Source organism: Dromiciops gliroides, chromosome 6 (assembly GCF_019393635.1).
Source record: "Dromiciops gliroides isolate mDroGli1 chromosome 6, mDroGli1.pri, whole genome shotgun sequence".
Lineage (NCBI taxonomy): Eukaryota > Metazoa > Chordata > Mammalia > Microbiotheria > Microbiotheriidae > Dromiciops > Dromiciops gliroides.
Window position 1 is genome coordinate 236,630,543 of NC_057866.1, and position 25,903 is coordinate 236,656,445.

At 35.9% G+C, this 25,903-nt stretch overlaps 1 protein-coding gene across 2 annotated transcripts in view; it reads left to right on the plus strand.

Annotated features, from left to right (window-relative positions):
• Nucleotides 1–25,903, plus strand: part of GRID2 (glutamate ionotropic receptor delta type subunit 2) — a 1,875,262-nt gene that overhangs the window by 1,145,766 nt on the left and 703,593 nt on the right. For both annotated transcript variants that reach the window (XM_043971982.1, XM_043971983.1), the window contains 3 exons: nt 122–175; nt 16,065–16,238; nt 24,327–24,488. In XM_043971982.1, the coding sequence (XP_043827917.1) occupies nt 122–175; nt 16,065–16,238; nt 24,327–24,488 (390 nt within the window). The remainder of the gene's footprint in view (nt 1–121; nt 176–16,064; nt 16,239–24,326; nt 24,489–25,903) is intronic.

A 25,903-nucleotide genomic window follows, 5' to 3' on the forward strand; every position in this document is an offset into this window, starting at 1 on the left:
TACAAAGGTCTTTAAAAATATTTGGTTTCTTTTTGTCCCCCTTTAGCAGAGAGAATCCATTGAATTCCATCTGGTTTTCATGAGTAATGCTGACTGATAGCTGGTTTGTTTTTGATTCTAGGTGGTGGAGACTAATTTGGTTGCTTTTGACTGTCACTGGATCATCATAAATGAGGTAAATGCCAACTAAACATAATTGTCCATCCATTGTGTACCCTGTTTTCATACATAGCAACAGTATTTTCTACTTCTTTTGTATTTGCCAAGAGGAAACAGGACTTGAAATAAAGTTGCAACAAGCTGAGTGGATGTTGTTTAATAAAATGTGAGGGTTTTTTTTTTTATAAAGGACTTTGTATGAATAAATTTTTTAAAATCACCCCCTTTCCTGCTGTGTATCTTTAGTCTTTTCCTCTGGCTTGAGCTTCACACTTTGGAAGATCAGCTTTTAAAAAAAAAAATTACAATTCTTCTTTGTAAGCACAGTGAATACCTCCCAGTGGAGTGCTAGTGTTCCATTTATATTTTAATGTTTCTTGTCCAGTCCACCCATCAGGATTAAATAGTTCAGTGTATGAATATGGATAAATCAAGAATACAGATCTAGTTTTTTTTCATTTCCCAGTATATCTATTTTAAAATAAAATTCCTTAAATTTCATAGAAGTTTTTGCAAAACAAAAAAAGATGGATTTTAAATATATCATAAAAGAGAGCCCTCTGAAATAAGCTCTGCTAGACAAAATCTTCAGACCAGTTGGGCATTGCAAATATGTTCTTAGGAAATTCTCCTCACACCATGCCTGGAATTTAATATTTAATGTACTGTCTAATGCAAGGCAATCTATCATGAGCTCTTATAAATACTAATCTTCATTAGCTAAACTTTAATAACCTGGTAGCTTACTGTGAAGGGAACCAAACTTTTAAAAACTTACTTTGACTTTTTCATTTATTCAAAGTTCATTATTTGTTATTTTACTTTTCATTATGGAAAACTAGAATGTATTAGTTTGCTGATTTTTAAAACTCATTTCCCCAAGAGCATAGTCCTGAGATAGAGTAAGAAGTTCAATGAGGACAAGCACCTCTGGTGGGAGGGCTTTCTGAGCTCTTTTCAGGGCTGTTTATCGACCTTTGCTATCTACCTGTCACCCAACTCTCACCTGTGGCTCCAAGAAGTTGTAGCATGCATACTGTCCACATCCTGGTAAAACCATCTTAGTAGGCAGGATAAACTACAGTGAGTCTAATCACCAGGCCTCAAACCCATGGTTTTGAGTTAGGGGGGATGTCCCCCAAGACGTAAAGACTTCACATGGGATTGGTAGATAAGAACAATTGGTACCAACAGCCATGAAGGCAGTTGAAGCAGGTGATGTGGAGTGCTTAAAGCTTGGTCAGGCAGCAGAGACACTGAGCTCATCCACTGTATCCTAGGCTGCCAGCCATCTTAATTTTCATCTTTGATGACTCTGGAAAAAATAGCAAGGCTGACAACTTTGTGCAACTGACTCACTTAAATACATTCATAAACAAATCAAGACATTAACCAGTGATGTCATTGGTCCTCTTCAAAAACAAAGGATGTACAAAGGTTTTTCTGGAAGAGTCAACTTCTGCCCTTTACAATTTGTCTATCATGACTGAATTATAATATCCTCAGAACAAAGAATCAGATTCCATTCTTGTTATGCCCCACCCCTCAATGATCACCCTGGAGGTATTTGCCCTGTTTCTAGAGTAGTAACCATGCTTTGCTTCATGATGCTGAAATAACAGGCAGTGGGGATCTAGGAATACATCTATCCTATGCCCTTCTCCCAAACACTGACTCTAAGATGTGTGGTCCACTTTGGGTACTGTACTACACACCATGGCTGACCCCCCTTTTCCCCACTACCAACTTTGGATAACTGTATCCCAATATTTGCCTTTCCCTATTGTTGTGGTCTTGACTACCACCTACTTCCTAAGTGTCAGAGATTCCCCAGAGCTGGTAGAGGTACATATTTATACTTTATGGGGAATGGGCTTACACTTGTTCTAGTGTTTGACTGGACTGCCTTGTTTCCTCAGTCCTGGAGACCCATGTCTAATCATTTCTGTGAGATTCCTGAAATCAGGATACCAAACAATATGGAGTAGTGAGGTCTTTCTGATTTTCTGGTGAACTCACTCACCAAGTCAACTGAATTTGCCCTGGAAAGCAGAATACCAATTTAATTTGCCCTCTGGATGACAGATTTTGAAGTTTTGTTTTCAGAGTCTTCCTAATTTCTTGTTTTATTTTATTTCCCTCTCTAACCTGCCCCCTATTCAGCCAGACTAGGAATAGACCAGTCAGACTTCTATGTACAAAGCACAAAGCAGTACACCATTTTAAAAATTATTTTACTCAATAAACCCTTACTACTAAAAATGATCTCTTGTCTATTAGTCACATTGATCCATGCCAAAAGAAATCAATACTTTCATTCAACTATTTATCACTTATAGGATTTATAAGAATAATCATATGATATCTGAATCTTTTGCTGTCATTTAAGGAATCTCATATATTTCATATAAGACAATTTCTACTATACTTAAGAGGAACAGAACACATTTGGACTTCCCCAGAACCCTGTAAACTAACTTGTCTTTTAAAGAGAATTAGGATAGTGTATTCTGCTGAGAGAGTCATACAATGAAAATCGTTTTAGATTCCTCAACTGAACATTACAGCATTAATACCATTTCTATCTCTCAAAATAATTCAAAGATATTTGCTCTTTTGAACCCAATCCTATATGAATATGGAGTAAATTGTAGTTCTCTTGTGAGACATATATTTAAGTGGTTTTTCGTGCATTACATTAGGGGATTTTTAAAAATGCATAAAACTCCAGTCCGTGACATGGAATGACTGTGGAGACCTTACAGCATATTGGGTAGTTGAAAAGGCATGGATCTGGAGGCAGAAGATATAAATCCTGTATGAGGGACTTCTGACTTGGGTGACCTGGGGTAGATCTCTTCACCTTCCTGGGCCTGTCTCCTCATCTGTAAAATGAAGGAAGGAGACTAGAGGAGGACTAGAAGTAACTTTATCTCTCCCTTTCATTGAGTGTTTACTTACACTGTCATTACTGTTTATAACTTGAACTTTTCTATCCTCCTTCCCTCTTATTTCTACAAGTAAGCAAACAGAAGGCAATTTCCTGTACAATGGAGAGTGTCTCGATATTCAGGATTCAGAAGTTCTGGGCTTGAAGTTAGACCCCTACCATCCCTGATAAATGCTTTGTCAGGAGATCACCCCATACCACAACTGCTTCTGTTTACCTCTAATATCACTTATAAGCCCATACTTGGCATCTTCCTCCCCCATTTCTTACCCAAATAAAATTAAACCAGAAATAACCATTTCATATTAGGTTATTTTTCTCCTACACATGCACACTCATATACCTTTATGAGATCCCTATACATTGGCATGTATAAATATATTACCTCTGGGGCAGCTAGATGGCACAGTGGATAGAGCACCGGCCCTGGGGTCAGAAGTACCTGAGTTCAAATCCGGCCTCAGATGCTTAACACTTACTAGCTGTGTGACCCTAGGCAAGTCACTTAACCCCAATTGCCTCACTAAATAAATAAATAAATATATTACCTCCTATATGCCTTTGATATCTCTTATATTCATAAAGCTACCATTTATATATCTCTTCAACATTACAAGGCACTTTACATAAAACATCTCATTTGTTTCAGTCCTCCCAACCCTGAATGGCAGATGTTAATCCCATTTAACAGATGAAGAAACTGGGGCTGGGAAAGGTTATGTGACTTGTCCAGAATTACAAAGCTAGCAATTGCCTGAGGTATGATTCAAATTTAGATTTTCCTGATTCCAAGTCCAGTAGGCTATCTACCCTAGATGCCTTTTATCATTCCTATAATATCTCATTCAACAAGTATGTATTTATGTGCATTTATGAACAAACTGATACCATATGACAGATTTCTTTAAAAGAATTATGTCCTGGGGCAGCAAGGTGGTGCAGTGGATAGAGCACTGGCCCTGGATTCAGGAGGACCTGAGTTCAAATCCAACCTCAGACACTTGACACTTACTAGCAGTGTGACCCTGGGCAAGTCACTTAACCCTCATTATCCCTGACAAAGAGAGAGAAAGAGAGAGAGAGAGAGAGAGAGAGAGAGAGAGAGAGAGAGAGAGAGAGAGAGAGAATTACGTCCTGCTCGCATAAAGGCAAGTTAGAAAAGTTTGAAAGGCAAAACATGCAAATACTCATTTGACTAACTACAGAGAACATGAATCTGTCCAATTTGGTTGTCTGTAGTCGCTATTTAATTCCTAATTTTTAAATGGCTTACAAACATTTATTTAAATTTATTACAAAAGTAGTTGTCCTACAGAAGCCTTGCAAATCAAAACTGGCATTGTTTACAATGGACCAAACTGATGTGAAAACTTGAAAGCAATTTCTTTTTTTTAATTTGCATTAAAAGTTCTACATTAATGAGAGTCTGTGCTGGTTCATCTGGTGTAATAAATCATATGCTAGTGCTTGCTAATCACACTTATTGGTTCCTCTGGATTCAGTGGATTTGGGCCCGAAAAGCCTTTCATTATGAATATTGCCATGCCTTCAGGGCCCTTAAACAGATGTCCCAACTCTTTATTTACATTTTACACAAGTCAGAAATTTAGACATCAAGACATGCACTGTTGGTTGCTGTAGGAGTAATAGTTTGAATGTATGTAAATGCCCTCTTGAGGCTGACCTCAGAAGTCCTAGAGAGATTTTATTGAGGTATCTCTCAAATTATTTAAATCATTATGACTCAAGGGTCATAATTTTTCAGAGTTTGTATCTGAAAAAATGACAGAAATAATTCATGTGCTTTGTTGTTTTCTTTTCTTGTTTTATGATGAATTAAACTGCTCACTGCTAATCTGTAGAGCAGAAAGCTGCGAGGGCCAAATTAAATATATGGAAAATTAATAAAGGGGAGGTCCTTCAAAACTGCCTATGGAGAGTAGTTTCTCCTGGTGTCATCAGCAGCATATGTCGCTCAGGGCAGGCCAGGTATGGCTCATCCCAGTCAGCCAGCTGAATTCCAATAATCTTACCACAAAGCTCTTGTCCTGTTTCTCCAGGCATGGGCCATTGGAATAAAACCTGTAGCTGTTTTTAATGTCATTTTCTGATCTTTAATATTTTTATAAATATTGAGTCCTGAAATTAAACATTTTTGCATTCAATATTGTGACTTTATTGATCATAAATAACCTTGGATTCTGTGCTTCTCCCCACTACTCCACAGAAGCACTGGGGCAAAAATTGTGAATGGGAAATAATTTAAGGATGTGGGCTTCCCAGCAGAGGAATTCTTCTTGGGGCTGGGGATGAAGATCTGCAGCTTTCTACTTTAGTCTTTAGAGACCACATAATTCATGAAGTTAAAATTAGACTCATTGGCATAGGAGAAAGTGAGTTCCACAAAATGGTCATTGAGGAAAATACCAACATTAAAGGTAGAAGAGGGGATGCCACTCAAAATCAGAAGATGAAACCTGCCCTTCAAAGGAGGGTGCCTCATATTGTTTTTTATTTGTTTGTTTGTTTTGTTTTTACCACTCTCTTGATATCATCATGTCTGCCAAATTTCCCCAGGCAGTAGGTCAGATTCCCAGAAGATTCAATGGGAGTAGGAACATGGAAGGCCATTTCTGTTAGATTCCAATTCAGATCAGGGATGACCTTGTTTATAGCAATGGTGAAAGTCAGGATGATGTTTTGAGCAGGGTCATGCCCATGACCCCACAATTTGCCATCTGTTGTCATCAGTATAATAGTAATGGCATGGACTGTGGTCTTTTGTCTGTACATGATGCAAAAGTTGTCATGAATGACTTTGGCCAGGAAGGTGAAACATTTGGTAGTGCAGGAGGCATTACTGACAATCTTAAATCAATTTTTTTTATTCCTCATGGTTTGTTCCCATTACAAACATAGGGTCATTAGTAGAAGGGGAAGAGATTGTGATGTAACTCCACCTGCCAAGTGAGCACTGGCCTTTTCCATAGTGGTAAAGACATCAATGGACCCTACTACATATTTGGTTCTAGCCTCTCCTGGAACATAGTAGTGGCTTTTCCACTGATCACTAGCTTTCCATTCTCAGCCTTGACAGTGGCATGCCAAGGGCTAGTTCATGCCATGAATGCATTCATATAATAATATCTAAGGTATCCACTTGAGGCCAATGAGTGGGTCATTAATGGCCATAATATCCTTTTGCTGGAGGCTACTGTTTCCCTGCTCCCCAGGTGTGCATTATGACCAAATCTGTTGCCTCTGACCTTCACCATTTTGTGTCACAAATGAAGCAGCAGCAGTAGATTCTGGCACCTAGCTTGGGAGGACAGCTGAAAGTCAAAATTAAGCTTTTTGATAACCGCAAAATGTCTATTTAGGGAAGGGAGTAAAGGCAATTTTATTTCACTGAACTTCAAATTATCTGGATTGTTAGACAGAGGACATGAGTCCAAATCCTGCTTTAACCCTATATGACTTTGGGTATCATTAAAAATCTTCATATTTCTCATCTAGCTATCAAAGGTGGTTGGATTGGATGGTTCTATGATCCATCCTTTTGAGTCTGGGTCTTAAATACATGTAGAGATAAGATATTAAATCTTTTATTATTTTAAGAAAGTATAGAAAATTCAGATTTCAAGCTAAGTTGGAGTAATCATATTCTGACAGACTAGCTTTACTCAATACATGTTCAGATATTCTATTGTCTGAAATTCTGAAGAAAAGACAAATATAAACACTAATTGATTTAAATAGTCTTGGTTAAGTCCCACATGGAGAAGAAGAGACTGATCTAATTCTGAAGATTTTATCATTACCATTAACCATAATCATTATCCATTTCCATTTTTTACTCTTCTTACATTTTACTAAACTATAGGTAAATGGCAGATGATTTCAATAGAATGTAAGCTACTTGAGGACAGAACTTCCTTTCTTTTCCTTTCTGTGCTGAACACTTTGCACAGTTACTTGACATTAAAACATAATTGTTGAATTAAGCTGAATGGATAACAAGTTGTTACTATTATTGTTGTAAGACTTTAATTTTTACAAAGGAATTTCCTTGCAACTACCCTGTGGGGTAGGTAGTAAATATTTTAGATGTATTTGTTGCACATGATTAGAGATGGCATCATAACTGTACTTAGACAACCCCAAAAGACTTTTTTTTTCTGGTAACCAACTAATTCAGAACTTTATTCAGGATTCCATCACAGTGAGTATAGTGGTCATGAGCCAGTTAAGTTAAATTATTGTCACCATAGTGTTGTCGTTATGAAAGTTGATGCTATAATGCTGAAAGATTAAGATACAGGCAAAGTGGTAAAAAATAAAGTATATCAATTCCTTTCAAGTTTGTTTTTTTAATTCTTATTCTGAAAACATAATTACGTGAGCATTTATATTTCAGGAAATATAGTCAAGAAAAGCATGGTGCAATGAATAAGGAATTGACTTTGGAGCCAGGATGACCTGGGTTGAAATCTCAACCTTCATACATTGATGAAATCACAAGTCCAGAATAGTATATCCATATATAATATATTACAGAAGTTTGTTTATATGTGGTATGAGAAAAAAAGGTAATAGTGAGTAAAAAAACACCTTATTCTAAAAAATATCAAATCATTCTGAGGTCTATATAGCATATACTTTACATTTAGAGCTTCACAGAGTTAATTTTACATAAAAGTTTCCTAATTTAACCTAGCCCAGGGATGTTTGCTAATTTAACATAGCCTAAATCAATTTATTTTAAATATATGTACTCTATAAATATTAAACAAGTATCCATTTGACTTTGAATTTCCATATGTAGCATCTACTGCTCTTTTGAATTACTAAAATAATGTTCCCTATATGTACTAATCAGGTGTCCATATAACCATTCATCCAGATCTGAGTTCTAGTGCCAAAATTCATTTCAGAAGTGACATTTTGAGCCAGAATAATAGAATCTTGTTTCTTAGAATTCATTTCGGTTCACTTCAATGAATGCTTATTAAGTACCCAGGTGTGCAAAGCCTATTACAGAAAATCACAGACTCCTTCCCTCTCTTTCAAATGTTCAACAAAGTATTTATCCTATAAAAGAGTTTGACTTCACATGTGACCAAGAAGGTGGGGAATTTGACATTTTCTTTAGTTCCCAAATGGAAAGAGCTTAATATAGGGGGCCTAAGAACTCACATCGTCACTTCTTTATTGCCTGAGTACAAAGTGGTCACTAGGAGCTTGGGTTGGGGGTTAAGGGTAGAAGGATCTGGTATCAGGTGTTTTGGCTGGTAGATTCCAATGGGAGCTTTGATTACTTGAATAAACTTAAGGGGTTCTCAATATATTTTCTATTTGAATATCCTTCTTCTAAGGCTAAATAAATTTCCTTTTGTTAGTCATTGAATAACTTAAGAATCATTTTGTCCCAACTATCAGGAGATTGACCTGAATCAGACTCAACCTAGAACATCCCACTATCACTTCAAAAAGGTATTATATGTCAGAAATAGAGTGATGACAGCTTTCTCTGTATGACAAAAAATAAGGAAGCTCAACAAGGTTACAATCTTATGAATTAAGTGAAGAGCACAAAAAATTCACAGATTTTTGCTCTGAAATCTATTCAGAAATTTCCCTGTTGCTGCAGTTCTGGCAGCATATGTAAATCCTGTCCTTACTCTAGCATTATTTTGCAGCAAGTATATTTCAAGTCTTTCTAGTTACCTGCGGAGTAGAGGAAGGTAAATACGATAGGAAACCTACTCTGGTTGTGGAGGCCCCTACGCTAGGAAACTCTAAGCATGTAGAGATTTTGCCCAGAACATCTACCACACCTTTTACAACATCTATCACCTTCCCCAAGCCAATAAAGAAATGGTAAATATTGAGTAACCCAGTCAGACAACTAAAGAATGGAAAAAGTGGGGCATGAATATTGCATATGAAAAATTAGCAGGATGTAAAGGAAGAAGACTAGAGTTCACCTAAAGTCAGCTGTCCCTTGACAAGTTACTTGGAGTCAAGCCCTTGTAAGTGAATTCCCCAATACAGGAGGTTGAAAGAGCTTTGAATTCCAATCCTGTTAATAAACCCACCATCAAAGAGGAAGAAGTCAGAAAGTGAATGAATGAAAATATAAGATATAAAAAGTAAAAAGAAAAATAATCCCTAAAGCCATCAATGATCTCAGAAAAAGAAAATGGCTATTATCTAGATCACAAGCAAACAAAACAACAAGGAAGATGCCAAAATTGGAAAATAGGATGAGTAAGAAGACTTCTAAAGTTATGCAAATAGCTCTAGATTAATATTATAGTACAAAGGAAATTGAACTTTATGAAACATAGAATTCTGTGGATTTGCAAGAGAAGAACCACAATATGAAATTCCAGAAAGGTTTAAGAAATAAAACAGAACCATTGGAGCATATTTCAAATGAGAACAGATGAAAGAATTTAGGACTATCACAGAAGAAAGAATTAGCAGAATAGAAAAAAAGAACTTGAATCTTTAGTGATAGGTCTCTCCAGAGAAATGAAAGACAACAAATTGGAGGAAAAAATATAGTGAAATAATGGACAATCTGGAAGAAGAGAGGCAAAAATTAATAAGGATTAGAGAAAACATGAACCTTATAAAAGCAAAACACGTTGATCACAAAATGGACTGAGTAGAGGCAAATGAGAGATCATGGGCTTCTCAGAAGAATGTTGAACAGCCAAAAAAAACTTCAAAACATAATACAAGAAATAATAAAAGAAAAGTGGTTAGAATTTCTAAACACAAACAAACAAAAAAACTCCCAAGTAAATGGATTACAAATAGAAAGAATCCACAGATCATGATCTTCAAATGTCTTGATGAATGCTTTTTATGTCTTATATTTTCATTCATTCACTTTCTGAATTCTTCCTTTTAGTTCCTTTTGTGGAACTAAATGAAGAATGGATAGGCATACACAAGTGGAGAAAGGAAGGAAAGTAGATAGAATTAAATGTGTGTAATCAAATACATGGTGGAAGAAGACAGCTAGATAAAGCACTTGCCCTGGATTTAGGAGGACCTGAGTTCAAATTTGGCTTCAGACACTTGACATTTACTAGTTGTGTGAACCTGGGCAAGTCACTTAACTCTCATTGCCCCAGAGAGAGAGAGAGAGAGAGAGAGAGAGAGAGAGAGATCAAGTGCAAATACATGGTTAAAAACAAATTAAGGAAAAATAACTTGTCCACTCAGGAAGATAAGGAGTAATAGGAGAATGGGAAAGGTGGAAAAACAGGGGATAAAGCAAAGAGAAACCTTGTGATTAATGGTGGGGTGAGACTCATTAAAAACATCCCCGAAGAAGAAAGGATATATTTTATAAAGGGATATGGGTCCTCTACAACTAGTCTAATTTGTAGGATTTTGTGCATAAGAAGACCATTTCTTCTGATAAAGTACTGTAACACCATGCTTAATAGGTTGTCAAAGAAGGGAAATCATAGCTCTTGGGAATGACCAGTATAAAGACGGGTGAAAGGGCAAGGACCCAGAGAGTAGCTTTCACAGCAAGGGAAGGAAATGACCACAATGAGGGTAGGGTGTATAATTGGTCTAAACAATTTAAAAAAGAGTGATTTTTGACTCTTGGAAAATTGCCACTCTAAAGTAAGATTGCAAGAGAAATAAGCAGAATAATGAACTCAGTAACAGCAATGGTAATTATAATGCATTGTGAAAATCTTAGTGATTCTGTTAAATACAATGATACAAGACAATCCCAACAGACTCATAATAAAAAAATATATATCCATCTTCAGAGAGAGAAAGTTGATGAACATTAATTGCAGACTAAAGCATATTTCTTCATTTTTAAAAAGTTTCTTTATTTTTTGCAACATGATTAACATGCAATTATATTTAAGGGTCTTCACATGAATACTAAGCATCGTATTTCTTGCTTTCTTGATGTGTGTGGGGTGTAGCTGAAAGGAAGGAAAGAATTTGGAGTTAAAATATTTTAAAACAAATGTTAAAAAATTTTAGAAGTTAGGGGCAGCTAGGTGGCACAGTGGGTAAAGCACTGGCCCTGGATTCAGTAGGACCTGAGTTCAAATCTGGCCTCAGACACTTACTAGTTGTGTGACACTAGGCAAATCACTTATCCCTCATTGCCCCACAAAAAAGATGTTAAAAATAAAAAAGAATAGACAGAAAGTGAAGAGAATGAATGAGAGAAAGGTAAAATCCTTAAATCCTTTTTAAGAAAATGCACAAGATGATGTCAAAATTTGTATTTTGCATGTAATCTGGGAAAATAAAATTTTAAATGTAAAATAAGAAAATGTACAAGAAACAAAAACAATAACAAAAAGTATAGAGGAATGGAAAGAGTGATTTTGAAATAATCACTTAACTGAGAAGAAAAAAACAAGTAAAAAGTTAAATAATTAAATGAAAAGAAGGAAGAAAAAAAGAAATAACATTTTTTAAAAAACCTTGAAAACTAGGGAGGGGATTGAAAAACACAACTAGAGTTAACGTAAGGGATAATATAGCCTTGGGGAATATAGTTGACTTAGAATTGGTTAAGGAAAATAATTATAGGGACAAAATATTATCTAAAAGGAAAAAATGAAAAGAAGAAACAATTAAAATATATTAGAGATAATAAAGGAGTAAAATGTAAACCTAGTTCTAGAACATCAAATGAGTAACAGATTGAGTAAGAAGACAAAGGTCCACACAATGTTGCTTTAAAAAACACATCTAAAAGGCAAAGAGATATATAAAATAACAGTGAGAGTCTGGAACAAAATCTCTTATGCATCAAGTGAATCAAAAAAAGAACAGAACTTGAAATCATACTATCAAAGTGAAAATATCTTACAGTATAGTCAGATATATTTATTAAATATACAGATATAGGAAAAATAGAGAACTAATCTGTATCAATGATAAATGTATAGGCACTAAAAAAAAGAATAGAAAGAAAAGGAAGAGTAGATATGGTGTGAAAAGAAAAGTTTTGGGTAATAGGCTTGCCTTTATATCAAATAAGAAAAAATATCTAAATTCATAATAAAATATTAATTATAGAAGACTCTATACATACATGTATATGTATATGTGTGTATGGTATATATACATACATATACACGCAACACTAGGAAACTTTAATTCCATCTCCCAGAGTTAGAAAAATCTAGCTGAAAGTTACACAAAAGTGAAAATAGAGAACTGAGCAATAATTAAGGTGATTTTCAAAAGATCCTTGAGCTTTTATTTCAGATTAAGACCTCCTGGCAATTATATCAAAAAGATCAATGTTGGAGTCAATGCTGGAGGGAATATAGGCAAAATAATGTATTGTTGGTGGAACTATAAATTGGTACAACAGTTTTGGAAAAGAATTTGGAATTATGCAAATGGAACATCCATATTTCTTTACCGAGAGTTCTCCCACAGAATAGGCCTATATACACCAAAATATTTATAGCAGAGATTTCTTGTAGTAGGAAAAACAAAGAAAGAAACAAAGTAAATGCCAATTAGGAAACAACCAAACAAATTCTGGTATATTAATGTAATAAAATAGTATTATATTTTAAGAAATGGATGAATATGAATGTAGAGAAGCATGAAAAGACTTCCAGGAACTAATAGAAAGTGAAGTTAGTAGATCCAGAAACAAACAATATGCACCATGTCTACAACAATGCATTTGGAAAGAAAAACCACCACGAAATTTTTTTAAATGAATGTTGCAAAATTTAAAAGACTATAAATGGTCCTAAAGAAGAGCCACAAGCAAATCTTCTTCCAAAAGAAGGTGTGGTCCATGCATGTCATTATAAAAGCATTGATTGATATCTGGAAGAGTGGAGAGGTAATGATAAAGAAAGGAACAATCTATTCAAAAACAAAAGAAATATATATATATGTATGATATAATAATTATATATTATATATAATAAATCTGACTTCACACTGAATGCTTTCAGAAGTAACTCTTTTTTGCAATCTTTTGAGGTAGTATTTTAGAGATAAATGATTATACAAGATGGTTTTGTGCTTATGTGCTTTACAAACATTTAAAACTCTGCGTGTAGGCTATGATTTTTGTTCTAACTTATGCCTTATCAGTATCAGTGATGTTCAGTTATGTATAAGGGGAATAGAAATTTATTCCTATCCCTTTAATATGCTGTTCTAAGGAATTCCTTACTAGTAAATATGGATATCCCAGCTAACATTTAGAGATTGGCCTCTTAATCTATTGATGTTCCTTGAGGGTAGAGGCTGTTTTTCATTTTCATTCATTTTATTATCTCTGGTGCTTAGCATGATGCCTAGCACTTCATGTGCACTTAATGCATGTTAATTGATCGACTGATACTTAAAATGTATCATTTACACACTAAAACCAATATCAAGCATTCTAATTTTTAAAATATGCAGACTGAAAAAACAATAGGAAATATTGAAAATATGACAAACCAAGATCATTTCTCAGCAAGAGTGACTTCACATTTCTTCTGGGCCCAATTTAACACTGCCTTTTGAGGGTTCTGGAAAGCTTTGGATTTAGGGACCTGGAAAATAGTGGATGTGAGTCACTTCACCTCTCTTGTGCCTTAGTTTCTTTATCTGTAGATAGACATGGGAAAGGAACTATAGGATATCAGAAGTCCTTTCAAACTCTGAATTTTGGACCTTTGATCTCATAACAGCAAAATATGTAGTAGAAAGCTAATTGGATGCTGATTACATGCTAACTTTTCATTTCCTTGTATAAGGTTTCTAGTAAAAGAGAGCTTAAAATGGAATGAATAAAACCCTGTAATACTTTATGACTGCAGGGTGAGTGCATTGTTTAAAAGACCTGGGTTGCTGTAGGGTTGGTGGTGGTGGTGGTGGTGGTGGTGGTGGTGGTGTTTTGGCAAGATAAGTATTTGGGGGAGGAGGTGCATAGTGAAATGATCTAGTCTAAAGGAAAAGATGGCATTATAAACTGAGAAAAACCATTATCTATGGTACATTAAGGATTAATCGACCAGAAATACAGGATATTACATTGGACACAACCGATGCCAGGTGTTATTTTGCTTGCAGAAAATCTGTATTTTATAAAGATCATAAAAAGGATGAATTCTCGAGCTGACATACAATGAGGATATACAATAAGAAAAGAACAAAGTGTGATTGCTTCATCAGGAAAAACAAATTAAAATTCACAACTGTGAGCATCTTCTGCAGGCTTTGCAGGGAAAACAATAACGTGGAGCTTCCTCCCTCTTTTTTTTTTTCTGTTATAAGCTTTTTGTCAAGCTTGAAAAGTGCTCATTGCTGTTCAAAATATTGGCATAGCTATCTAGTGTTGGAAACCTTCTCTTTATGGTACTGTGAAAATCTATTCTGATTAATGATGAACAAACCTCCAAAGGCTCATTGGTTTCAAAAGGCATCCAAAAGGAGAAGTTAGGAAGGACAAAAGTCTTTAAATTAGACTACTCTGGAGACTACTATTTCTTCTGATCATTTTCATTCTGTCAGATTCCAATTAGACCAGTAGTATAGTTAAATACTTACTCCAATATTTCATTATTTCAACATCCTTTGCTACTTCAAGTCAAATAACTGAAATAGGCTAAGGGGGATGGAAAGCAAAGTGAGAGTTAGAGAGGTTTTTGGTTTTTTTTTTTCCAGGTTAAAGAAAAGCTTTGATTCAGAGTGAGCTTCTTTTGGCATGCAGAATTATGCTGATTTTACCTTCAGATGCCCTAATTCAGTCTGCTTTGTATCAGTTTGAATCTTTCCCTATTGAGACCACACTGCTGAATTTCTTCTTTCCCTTTTGGCATTTTTTATTTAATCTATTCCTTGGAAAGCAGAAATATGAGAGTTATTTAACATGTGTTCTAAGAAATAATTATGGTAGCTCTCTCCAAAACAAAATAAAATTAAACTAATTCTAATATTTTCTTTTCCTTTCGATTAAAATGAAACATTTAACTACTTTTATGTTATATAATTTTGATATGAAAATAAGGGAAATGTAAATTATTTCTCAAATTCAGTTTACATGAAAAATTTTGGAATCTTTATTTCTACTGCTAAGGAATAATATGCTGTTCCACATTAATATTCACATTTCTTTGAGTACTCAGAGTTCTTTGAGTATCATGATTGTTAATGTCATTGAAAGGTGATGCAAATAATCATCTCATCCAGTGTTTTTGCCTGTCACTAGTAATTTTCTGAATTGTGTCATTTATTTATTTATTTGCTTGTTTAGATGATCCAAAGCTGTAATTTCATCACATTACCTGGTATGGAAATTCTATCCACTCATCCAAATGGCAATTCCTCTATAATTTCATGTCACAAAGAGTTGTTTAGTGATACTGAATGGTTAGGTCATTTACCCATGACTGAATAACTAGCATGTGTCAGGATTTAAAGCTAGGTCTTTCTGATTCCAAGAATCACAGAATCAGAAAATTAGGCCTAGAAGGAACTTTGTGATCACCTGCAAAGGGAACTTAGGAGCAACCCTCATTTTCTGCCTTGAGATGTTACATGATTTATATCAAGTCACATGGATCATGGAGACAGTATTTGAACTCATATCCTTTGACTGCAAATCCAGTGTAGCCATTTTGTTATAAGGTATTCCATATTTCCTCTTTTTAATTACTGTAATAAATGTCAAATATTATATTAAAGGAAATAAATGTTGGTGAAAGTCTTCCTTCTCAGATGATTTAGTCATTCATATTTAAAGTATATATGAATGTCAGCCATTTTAATGAACATGTAATTATTCATTAGCAAATATATCGTATATTTATGATGATAAAAATATTCCTTAAGACTTCAGAAAATATTTCATTAATGGTCTTGTGTTATTGTTACTATACTGTAAAATTGCACTTCACTTTGTTTATCTAATCTTCTTATTTCATAGGAAATAAATGATGCTGATGTACAGGAACTTGTGAGAAGGTCAATTGGAAGATTAACAATTATTCGACAAACATTTCCAGTCCCCCAGAATATAAGTCAGAGATGTTTCCGTGGCAACCATCGAATATCTTCAACATTGTGTGATCCCAAAGACCCATTCTCCCAGAATATGGAGGTATACTCTTTACGTCTATGTATTCTTCCCTGAATATTATATTGACAGAAAACTACTGAATGAGTTTAGCACAGTGCCTGGCATATAGTAGATGCTTAGTAAATATTTATTTATCAATTGATTGAATGTACTTTCAGAGTAGCATTAGAATATGTAGTTGCTACATAAATATCCTAAACAATTCTTAACAGTTTTTCAACTGCTAATCCTGATTTAAGAAAAGTTTCTTAAAAATTTGTATTGGTTCCATGACTGAATATCAAAAATTTGTTGTTGTTCAGTTGTTTCATTTGTATCTGAAATTTTGTAACACTATTTGAGGATTTCTTGGCAAGTATACTAGAGTAGTTTGCCATTTCCGTCTCCAGCACATTTTACCGATGAGGAGCTGAGGCAAACAGAGTTGAGTGACTAGTAAGTGTCTGAGGCCAGATTTGAACTCAGGAAGATAAGGTTTCCTGACTCCAGGGCCAGCAGCACTCTGTGCATTGTGTTCCACTTAGCTGCCCATGTAGAAAATATCTTTTTGCTTAGTAAAACAATGAATTAGGGTATATTCTTTAAACTTTCAGATGATTTACACTGTTTTGCATGTAAAGTTTTGTGCTTAACTAATTACTTGATATTATACTAGACATAGCAGATAATAGGGTTGCTGGCAAGACCAACTTCATTAGTAAATCTAGTCAACAGAGTGAGAAGGGAAGGAAGGGAAAGGGAAACAAGAGAAGGAAAAAGGGGATGAGAGAGCAGAGATAAGAAGTGAGGGGAAAGGAGAAGAGAGGAGAAGAAAGGAGAGGAGAGGAAAGAAGAGGAGAGGAGAAGAGAGACTAAAAAATATTAAGTGACCTGCAAGCCAATCTTTTAATTTGGTTTAACCAAAATTTCATGTCACATGAGCATGTTTTAATTACACATAAGAAAAAACTTTATAAAATTTTGAACTGCTTCCCTATCCCTTAATGAAACACTCAAGCAGAGTCTAAAGGCCTTCTGTCTGGAACATTGTAGATGGGGTTCCTGTGTTAGATAGAGCTCTAAGCTCCCTTTAAACACGAAGATTCTAAGAGTTTACAAGAATGTAAAATAAATAGTTTGAAGTCAAATTGGTTAAGGAATATAAAGGCTGCATCCTGATCATCTGCTAACACAGATAATACTGTGCAGATTTAATGGATGCCTTTGAAAAATTATATGGTTGTACCTAAAAGGCCAAAAAAGGAAACAGTTATACCTAAATTACATGGTTGTACTGAAAAGGTCAATAAAATAAAATAAAAGGTAATGTCAACAAGAAAAGGAGAACAGCCTATAGTCATTAACGGTTATGGTACAAGAAAATTATTGTACATTAAATATGAAAGTTAGCCTGCTAATATATTACATGCTATTCCTTTAGGAAATCAAACACTCTAGAAAATGCAAGTTATATGTATCCCAATGCTATTACTTATATAAACACCATAATATTCAAAGACTAACTAGTCCCTTTCATTCTGTGAAGCTCAAAGAAATTCACGTTCCCATTCAACAGTGGAAAATACTCAACTTTTATTTCAATTGGATGGGCACATTTTAGTGCCAAGAGATGCACCTACTAAAATTTGATTCTTCATTCCCTGTCCTCTTTCAGCCTGGTGTATTTGGGTGTCCTTGACCCTCTTTATGCTTTGATGTGTTTATGTACGTGTTTATCCTTTAAATATAAAATACTTTTACTATTTGTCAAGTTTTCCACCCAATTTCAAGTATCAGCAGCTTTCCTCAGCACTACTGTCACCCTCAATTTTAGGCTGGCAGAGAATAGAAAATAATGCCCCATACATCCCAACCCCACTGCTCTATAGTCCCTACTACAGCAGTGTCTGTGAAGTTCCTCATGAGTGGTCGGAAATAAAGTGATCAGGAATCAGCCCCTCTAATTATTTCCAGATTTAAATCTGTGTTCAGAGGCGGTGCCAAGATGGCGGAGGAGAGGCTGTGACTCCCACAAGTTCCAGATAAACCCGTCCATTCACGCCCAAATAATGCAGTAAAAATCAAAACCCAGAACAGCCTAATGCACATAAGAACAGAGTGAGACTGTTTCTCCGCAAAAGAGGGCAATTCTGATCACCTACTGATCAGGCTGAACAGCTCAGCGCGCGGTCCGGACCCAGCCAGGGACACTGCTTCCAGCGCATGTCAGAGTCTTCAGCACCAGCAGCTTCTGAGGCTCCGATCACAGACTGGTGAGGGGGTTCGGCGGTAGGCCGGGGTGAAGTGGAGGCAGTATCTACTGGAGTGGGAGCAAAGCGCCCTGGGTCTGAACCAGTGGGCTGAATCAAGTGGTAGTGGCCCCATGGGGGAGGGGTAAAAGCACGCCAAGCTTCTGACCATAGAGAATCAGAGTTCAATCAGACTTCTGTTTCTGGGTCAAAGAGAAAGCGGCTGTGATTACTCACAAGCCAGGCAGGCTGAGAAGAAGCCCAATCACCCCCTGGGCCACGCTGTAGCACGAACAGTGTGTCCTGGAAGCAGTGTTATACTTTAAGGAGTAAAAAGCCAAGAAATAGTAAACCAGGACGTGTAGGCAGAGAAAGCAGAAGACCATCGAAAATTTCTTTGGGGGAAAGGTAGACCACAATACATCCTCAGAAGAAGAAGACAATAATAGGGTCAAAGCTTCAACATCGAAAGCTTCCAAGAAAAATATGAACTGGTCTCAGGCCATAGAAGCTCTCAAAAGGGACTTTGAAGAGAAAGTAGGAGAGATAGAACAAAGATGTAGAGAAAGAGAGGAAGGAATGGAAAGAGAAATGAGAGCGATGCAGGAGAGTCATGAGAAAAAAAGTCAACAGTTTGAAAAGCCAAATGGAAAAGGGGATTAAAAAACTGTCTGCTGAAAATAATTGCCTAAGAATTAGGATTGAACAAATGGAAGCTAGTGACCTTATGAGAAACAAAGACACAGTAAAGCAAATCCAATTGAATGAAAAAATAGAGGGCCATGTGAAATATCTCCTTGGAAAAACAGCTGACCTAGAAAATAAATCTAGGAGAGATAACTTGAAAATCACTGGACTACCTGAAAACCATGACCAAAACAAGAGCTTAGACACCATCCTCCAAGAGACTGTGAGGGAAAATTGCCCGGATATTCTAGAAGCAGAAGCTAAAATAGAAATTGAAAAAATCGACCGATTACCTCCTGAAAGAGATCCCAAAAGGAAAACCTCCAGGAATATAATAGACAAATTCCAGAAATCCCAGGTCAAGGAGAAAATATTGCGAGCAGCTAGAAAAAAGGAATTTAAATACTGTGGAGCTCCAATAAGGATAAAGCAAGATCTAGCAGCTTCTACATTAAAGGACTGGAGGGCATGGAATATGATATTCTAGAGGGCAAAGGAACTGGGACTACAGCCAAAAATCACGTACCCAGCAAAACTAAGCATCATCTTTCAGAGGCAAACATGGAATTTCAAGGAGAAAGAAGACTTCCATGCATTTGTTATGAAAAGACCTGAACTGAATAGAAAATTTGACTTTCAAATACAAGACCTTGGAGAAGCATAAAAAGATAAACAGGAAAAAGACTTCATGAGGGATATTGAAAGATCAAACTATTTATATTCCTACATGGGAAGATAATACTTCAAACTCATAAGAACTATCTCAGTAAGGATTTAACAGAGGACACAGGTCTGAACTGAATACGAAGGGATGTTATGTTTTGTTCTTTGTGGGGTGTCTTATGTCTGGGGACGTATTTGGGCTTGGGGCCTCCTGGGTCCAGGGCTGGTGCATTGTCCACTGTGCCACCTAACTAACCCATAATGACATCCTTAAAATAGGGTTGAGGTGTAGGAGAAATAGACTGGGGGAGGGGGAAGGGGAGAGATGGTCTGGGGAGAGGTTGTTCACATGAAGGAAATAAGAAAAAAGCTTATGGAGGGCAGGGGAAGAGGAGGAAGGAATTGGGGAGTGAGTGAACCTTAATATCACCAGAATTGACTCAAAGAAGGACTAACATACATACTCAAGTGGTTATAGTAATATATTTTTGCCCTGAGGGAGGGGAGGGAGATGGGGGGGGGAGAGGGGATGGAGGGAAGGGCAGATTGGGGGAGAGAGCAGTAAAAAGCAAAATACTTTCGTGGAAGGTAAAGATGTTCTTCATAATGGCACAAGTATGACATATTGAATTGCTTGATTTCATAGGGAGGGTTGAGGAGAGAGGGAGGAAGAAAATTTGGAACATAGAATTAGCTCAAAGACCTTCAACTCATCAGAGTTGGCTCATGGAGGGAATAACATTCACACCCAGTTGGGAGGAGTAATCTATTTAACCCTACAGGAAAGTATGAGGGGAAGAGGATAAGGAAGGAAGGGTGAAAAAAAAAAGGGAGTGCAGAGTAGGGGAGGGGACAGTCAAAAGTAAAACACTTTTGAGGAGGAATAGTTTAAAAGAAGATAGAAAATAGAGTAAATATCATGGGAAGGGAATAGGATGGTGGGAAATAGTTATGATGATTGAATATAATGGCAAAACATATGGTACCTACTTTGCTGGGCTAATATGAAGAAAATTCTTTGTCAAGTTTAAGGTACTTTATTTAGGTTATGATGAACAGAATACTATCAGAAAAACCTGGAAAGACCAACATGAACTGAAGCAGAGTGAAATGTACTATATACAAAATAACAGCAATAGTGTGAGATGATCTGCTGGGAAGCATGTGGTTATTTGCAGCAAGGCATTGGTCCAATATAACCCTGAAGGACTTATGAAAATGGCAACCCATCTACAGAGAAAGAATTGATAGTATCTGAAAATAGATGGAAACACATTTTTTTCTTTTCTTTTCTTTTCTTTTTTTTGGTGAGGCAATTGGAGTTGGGTGGCTCGCCTGGGGTTGGGTGGCTGGTGGGTGTTGGGTATCTGAGGCCAGATTTCGGCTCGGGTGCTCCTGGTTCCAGGGCCGGTGCTCTGTCCACTGTGCCACCTAGATGCCCCTGGAAACACATTTAAAAAATTTTTTTTTTCTCTTTGACAATTCCTCAGTCTGAAGTTTTGGGAGTTTTTTAGACTGTTTTTTCTCACAACCTAGCTAATGTGGGAATGTTTTCCATGACTACTCATGTATAACTTATTTTGAAATGCTTGAGTTCTAGTGGGTGGGGAGTGGGAATGGAGGAGGAAGAGAAGTTGGAACACAATTTTTTTTAAATTGATGTTAAAATTTGTTTTTACATATATTTTGGAAGATAAAATTCTATTCAATTAAAAAAATAAATCTGTGTTCAGAAAGGGCAAGCTCTTGGGGGTGATTGGGTCGAATTGGACAAGAGGATTGAGAAAGGTTCTTCTAACTTGCAGATGCAGTCCCCATTCCAAGAGTATCAAGTATAGCCAAGAAATAATTTGTTCCACCTTTCTGTCCCCATTTGTATCCCTGTCCCTGTGAATTAATTGAGTTTAGTTTTATTTAGTTTAGTTTCTTAATTGAAAAAGAGGGTTTCCTGAAGAAAAATAGTCAAGAAATGAACCAAATGAGAATAGCAGATAATTTGCTGACTAATACTAAACCACAATCCCTTATTATGCTCTGAATCACTCGAGCAGCATATTTAAAGTGCCTACAGTATTCCCAGACACTATGTTAAGTACTGGGATACAAAGACAAAGGCAAAATAATCCATGTCCTCAAGAAACTTATGTTCAATGGAGAGAAAGAACAGGTGCACATTTAAGTATGTACAAAATAAATGCAAAGGGGGCAGCTAGGTGGCACAGTGGATAAAGTACCAGCCCTGGATTCAGGAAGACCTGAGCTCAAATCTGGCCTCAGACACTTGACATTTACTAGCTTGTGACCTTGGGCAAGTCATTTAACTTCATTGCCCCCCACACACACAAAAAAATTAAAAATAAATACAAGGAAATGAGTGAGGGGTGGCAATAGTAGCTAAAGGGAATGAGGAAGGGCTTCATGTAGAAGGTGGTACTAGCTGAACTTTGAAGCATAGGAGGGAGTTCTAAGAAGCATAGAAAGGAGTTCATTCCAAGTGTAGAATGATGCTAGAGGGAAGACACAAACAAAAGATGAAATGTCATGGGAGAGTACCTCACAAAGCAAGTACTATCCCATGAAGTATTCAAGCTGAGGATCATTTGTCTGGAATGTTGCATAAAGGAAATAACTGTCTACCCATGTTGGCCCTCTATACTCGAATTTAAGCTGCTTTAGGGTAGGCAGACTGTTAGTGCTTGTGTGTGTGTGTGTGTGTGTGTGTGTGTGTTTCAGATATATTTGCTATTATATTCTACTAATACATTTCTTGGAATATAGTAGATGCTTAATGATGTTTGTTTAATTGATTTGAGCTAAATAAATAGGTATTATCCAAGGAGATGGAGAGTGGGAAAAGGACGATTTTACAGGAATATGAATTATCCATGGAGTGTTTCATTTGGATCATTACAGACAAATATTATGCTTAATGATGGCTGACCTTTGTTCATTTAAGTGTCAGTACAAGCTCAGTGACTTGATACTAAATTAATCTTTATTCCTCTGAGTGAACTACCTCGAATGAGTTCTATCTCTGAGATTAACAGGAATTGTTTATCTTAGAAAAAATTAATTTTAATAAAATGAAAACTACTTCTCTAATCTCAGATGAATGGTTATATCTTATCAGTGACCTTATTGTATTGGCATTCCTGAGCCTCCTTAGTCAATTATGAACTGGGAAAAAGGCATAAAATACTCAGCTTTTTCAGAATCATTCTCTGTAAAACAAGTTAGGGAATAAGGAGTTAGTCCTTTTATCAATTATCTGGGGAAAGTTAATGTTAATACATCTATTATAAGCTTTTTATCTTATATGATACAAAATGAATGGGTGTTTGGTTCTGTTTAGAAAAGAATGAAAAGTTAATTTGTCAAATTCTGAACCCAAACTGTCACATAAAGATCAGCGTGCTCAATAAATATAAATGATTAATGATGTATTGATGTGTGGTAAGAGATGTCACAGTGCACTACACATACCACCTATACAGTCTTAAAAATTAGAATTATCCCTCTGAATATGAAGTAGCATTTGAAGTCACATTAGTTCTCCAGACACAGTCTTGCTCCAAACAGGGGGAAGAAGCCACAATAGTATTTTGCTACCTACATCATAGCTAAGGACCATCAAAGAAGAACCAATATATTTACTTTGTTATGCTCCATGATGATTGTTATTTAAAAAACCTAAAAAGTAAGAACAAATTACTTAAGGACAGTATCAATTTTCTTGGCTACATTGATCTTCATCTTTGATTTTGTCTTAGATTTTTGCTTTGGTGAGGTAATGATCTAAGTACTCTTTCTGAAATTGGATCCCTGTCTATGCTAGGGTTTCTAAGTGACTTATAGTAAGCTTTAGCAAAGATAGCTTTTCAGTAACTGGTTAACAGCTCCTGGTAGTAATTCAGGTAAGAATTAAGTACAACAAGAACTCATCAGAAATTGGTTCAAATAATTCTCCATTGCATACAAGAGAAGAAAAATATCATACTGTTCAATCAGTTGACACAGTGTGTCACCTGCATATATTTTCCAAATCTGTTTGAATCTGTAATTATTGCAAAGGGTTGCTGAATGTTCTTGCTTTCCTCTCTTTTCTACAAACAAAAGTGCATACACTAAGAGATATCTGTTCCCTATATGTATATCATATGCAAAATTATGCATCTATACATCTGGAATCCAAATGCCATAACAACTTGAATTTCTTAGAAAATTACTTATTAAACACATATATTCTAATATCTTCAGGGAGTGATAACTTTCTAAGTCCTGATACTGGACTTTCACTCTTTATTTATCCACACAAATAGGCAGGAAAGCAAGCTGAGGTATGTGATTAAATAAAAGAACATTCTCAGTCATAATATTGATCAAAAATCAAAACAAAATAATTCTGCTTCTATAACTAAATAAATCACCAAGTTGAGCTGTACTCTAAGGTTCTGAATTTTCCGTAGGTCTGTAGACAAGTGGGTATCATCAAGTTTAATGATCAGTATGTATTTTTTTTTTTTTTTTGCAGATCTCAAACCTTTACATATATGATACGGTGCTTCTACTTGCCAATGCTTTTCACAAGAAGTTAGAAGACCGGAAGTGGCATAGCATGGCAAGTTTGACATGTATTCGGAAGAACTCTAAGCCCTGGCAAGGAGGGCGGTCCATGCTGGATACCATCAAAAAGGTACCATCATGATGACAGTCAAATCTGGTTGGCTTCCACCCTACGAAAAATAAATTAACAAAGGAAAAATCCTTTTTAAAGGGATAGTATCTTTACTAATCACATTATCGATCTGAAGCATAGAGCACCAGTGTGATAGGTACATTTTAAGATGAGAAAAAAAAATGTTTTTACTAGAGAGCCACATTCATAACAAACAAGAAATTTTAGTGTAAATTGATTGGCTCATTCTGAGCATGTATATCATATGATTTATACCCTCAAAGAGTTTTATTGTAGTTAAATTCAATCAGCTAAAGGTTAGAGTATCACAGACAAGATAAGTAGTATTTAAGAATGTGAGGAAATAATTACTTTATCTTAGTGCTTTTCTCAAGTAAAAGAGAGTGATTACACCTGGTGACCAAGTTATTGTTAAGTCTTTTCAGTCATATTTGACCCTTTGTGACCCCATGTGGGGTTTTTTGGCAAAGATATTGGAGTGGCTTGCCATTTCCTTCTCTAGCTCATTTTATAGATGAGGAACTAAGGCAAAACAGGGTTAGGTGACTTGCCCATGGTCACATAGCTAGTGTCTGAGGCCAGATTTGAACTCAGGAAGATGAGTCTTCCTGAATTCAGGCTGAGCACTCTATATTACTGTACCACCTAGCTGCACCAAAAATTACCGAGGGAGGAGTTCTAAATCTGGGTTTCATGAAATTAAAATAAATTATTTTTGATTACTATATGCCACTATAGTATATTATTAAATATAATTGTATGTATTTTATTTTATATTTTAAAACATTCTGAGAAGTCTATAGTAATAATGTTAAGCTCACATAGTTTGGGGGCTATTAATGGGGCCCCATTAATGGGGGCCACTAATCCTGTGGGCTTCATATTTACTCGGTTCCAAAATGTAATGTTATCTACATTTTATTGTCTTTCTCGCTTGTTAAATATTTACCAATAATATTTATATATTAATTTATATATAAATTATTAATTTATATATTTATCAATATATGAATGTTTACATTTAACATCTAGGTTTTCAAAAATATTGAGTTCCAAATTCTCTCTCTTCCTTGTGTCCCTCCCCCACCATTTATAGAAAGATAAATTCAGGCAAAGCATATTTTCTTATTAGCCATGTTGCAAAAGAAACCTTTCCCCCCATATACACAAAGACACATATTCAAACGCACATACATACAAGAAAAATAACGTGGCAAAAAATATGATTCAATCTGTACTCATAGTTCATCAGATCTTTCTCTGGAAGCATATAGCATTTTTCTGCATGGCTCCTTTGCCCAGTGACATGTTGATCTAGTTCTGGCCACAATGGTGTGGGACTCCTGCAGTAGATTTGGCACCTCTGATCTCCAGGTTTCACCAGAAGGCCAAAGCGGCCCATCGCACAAAAC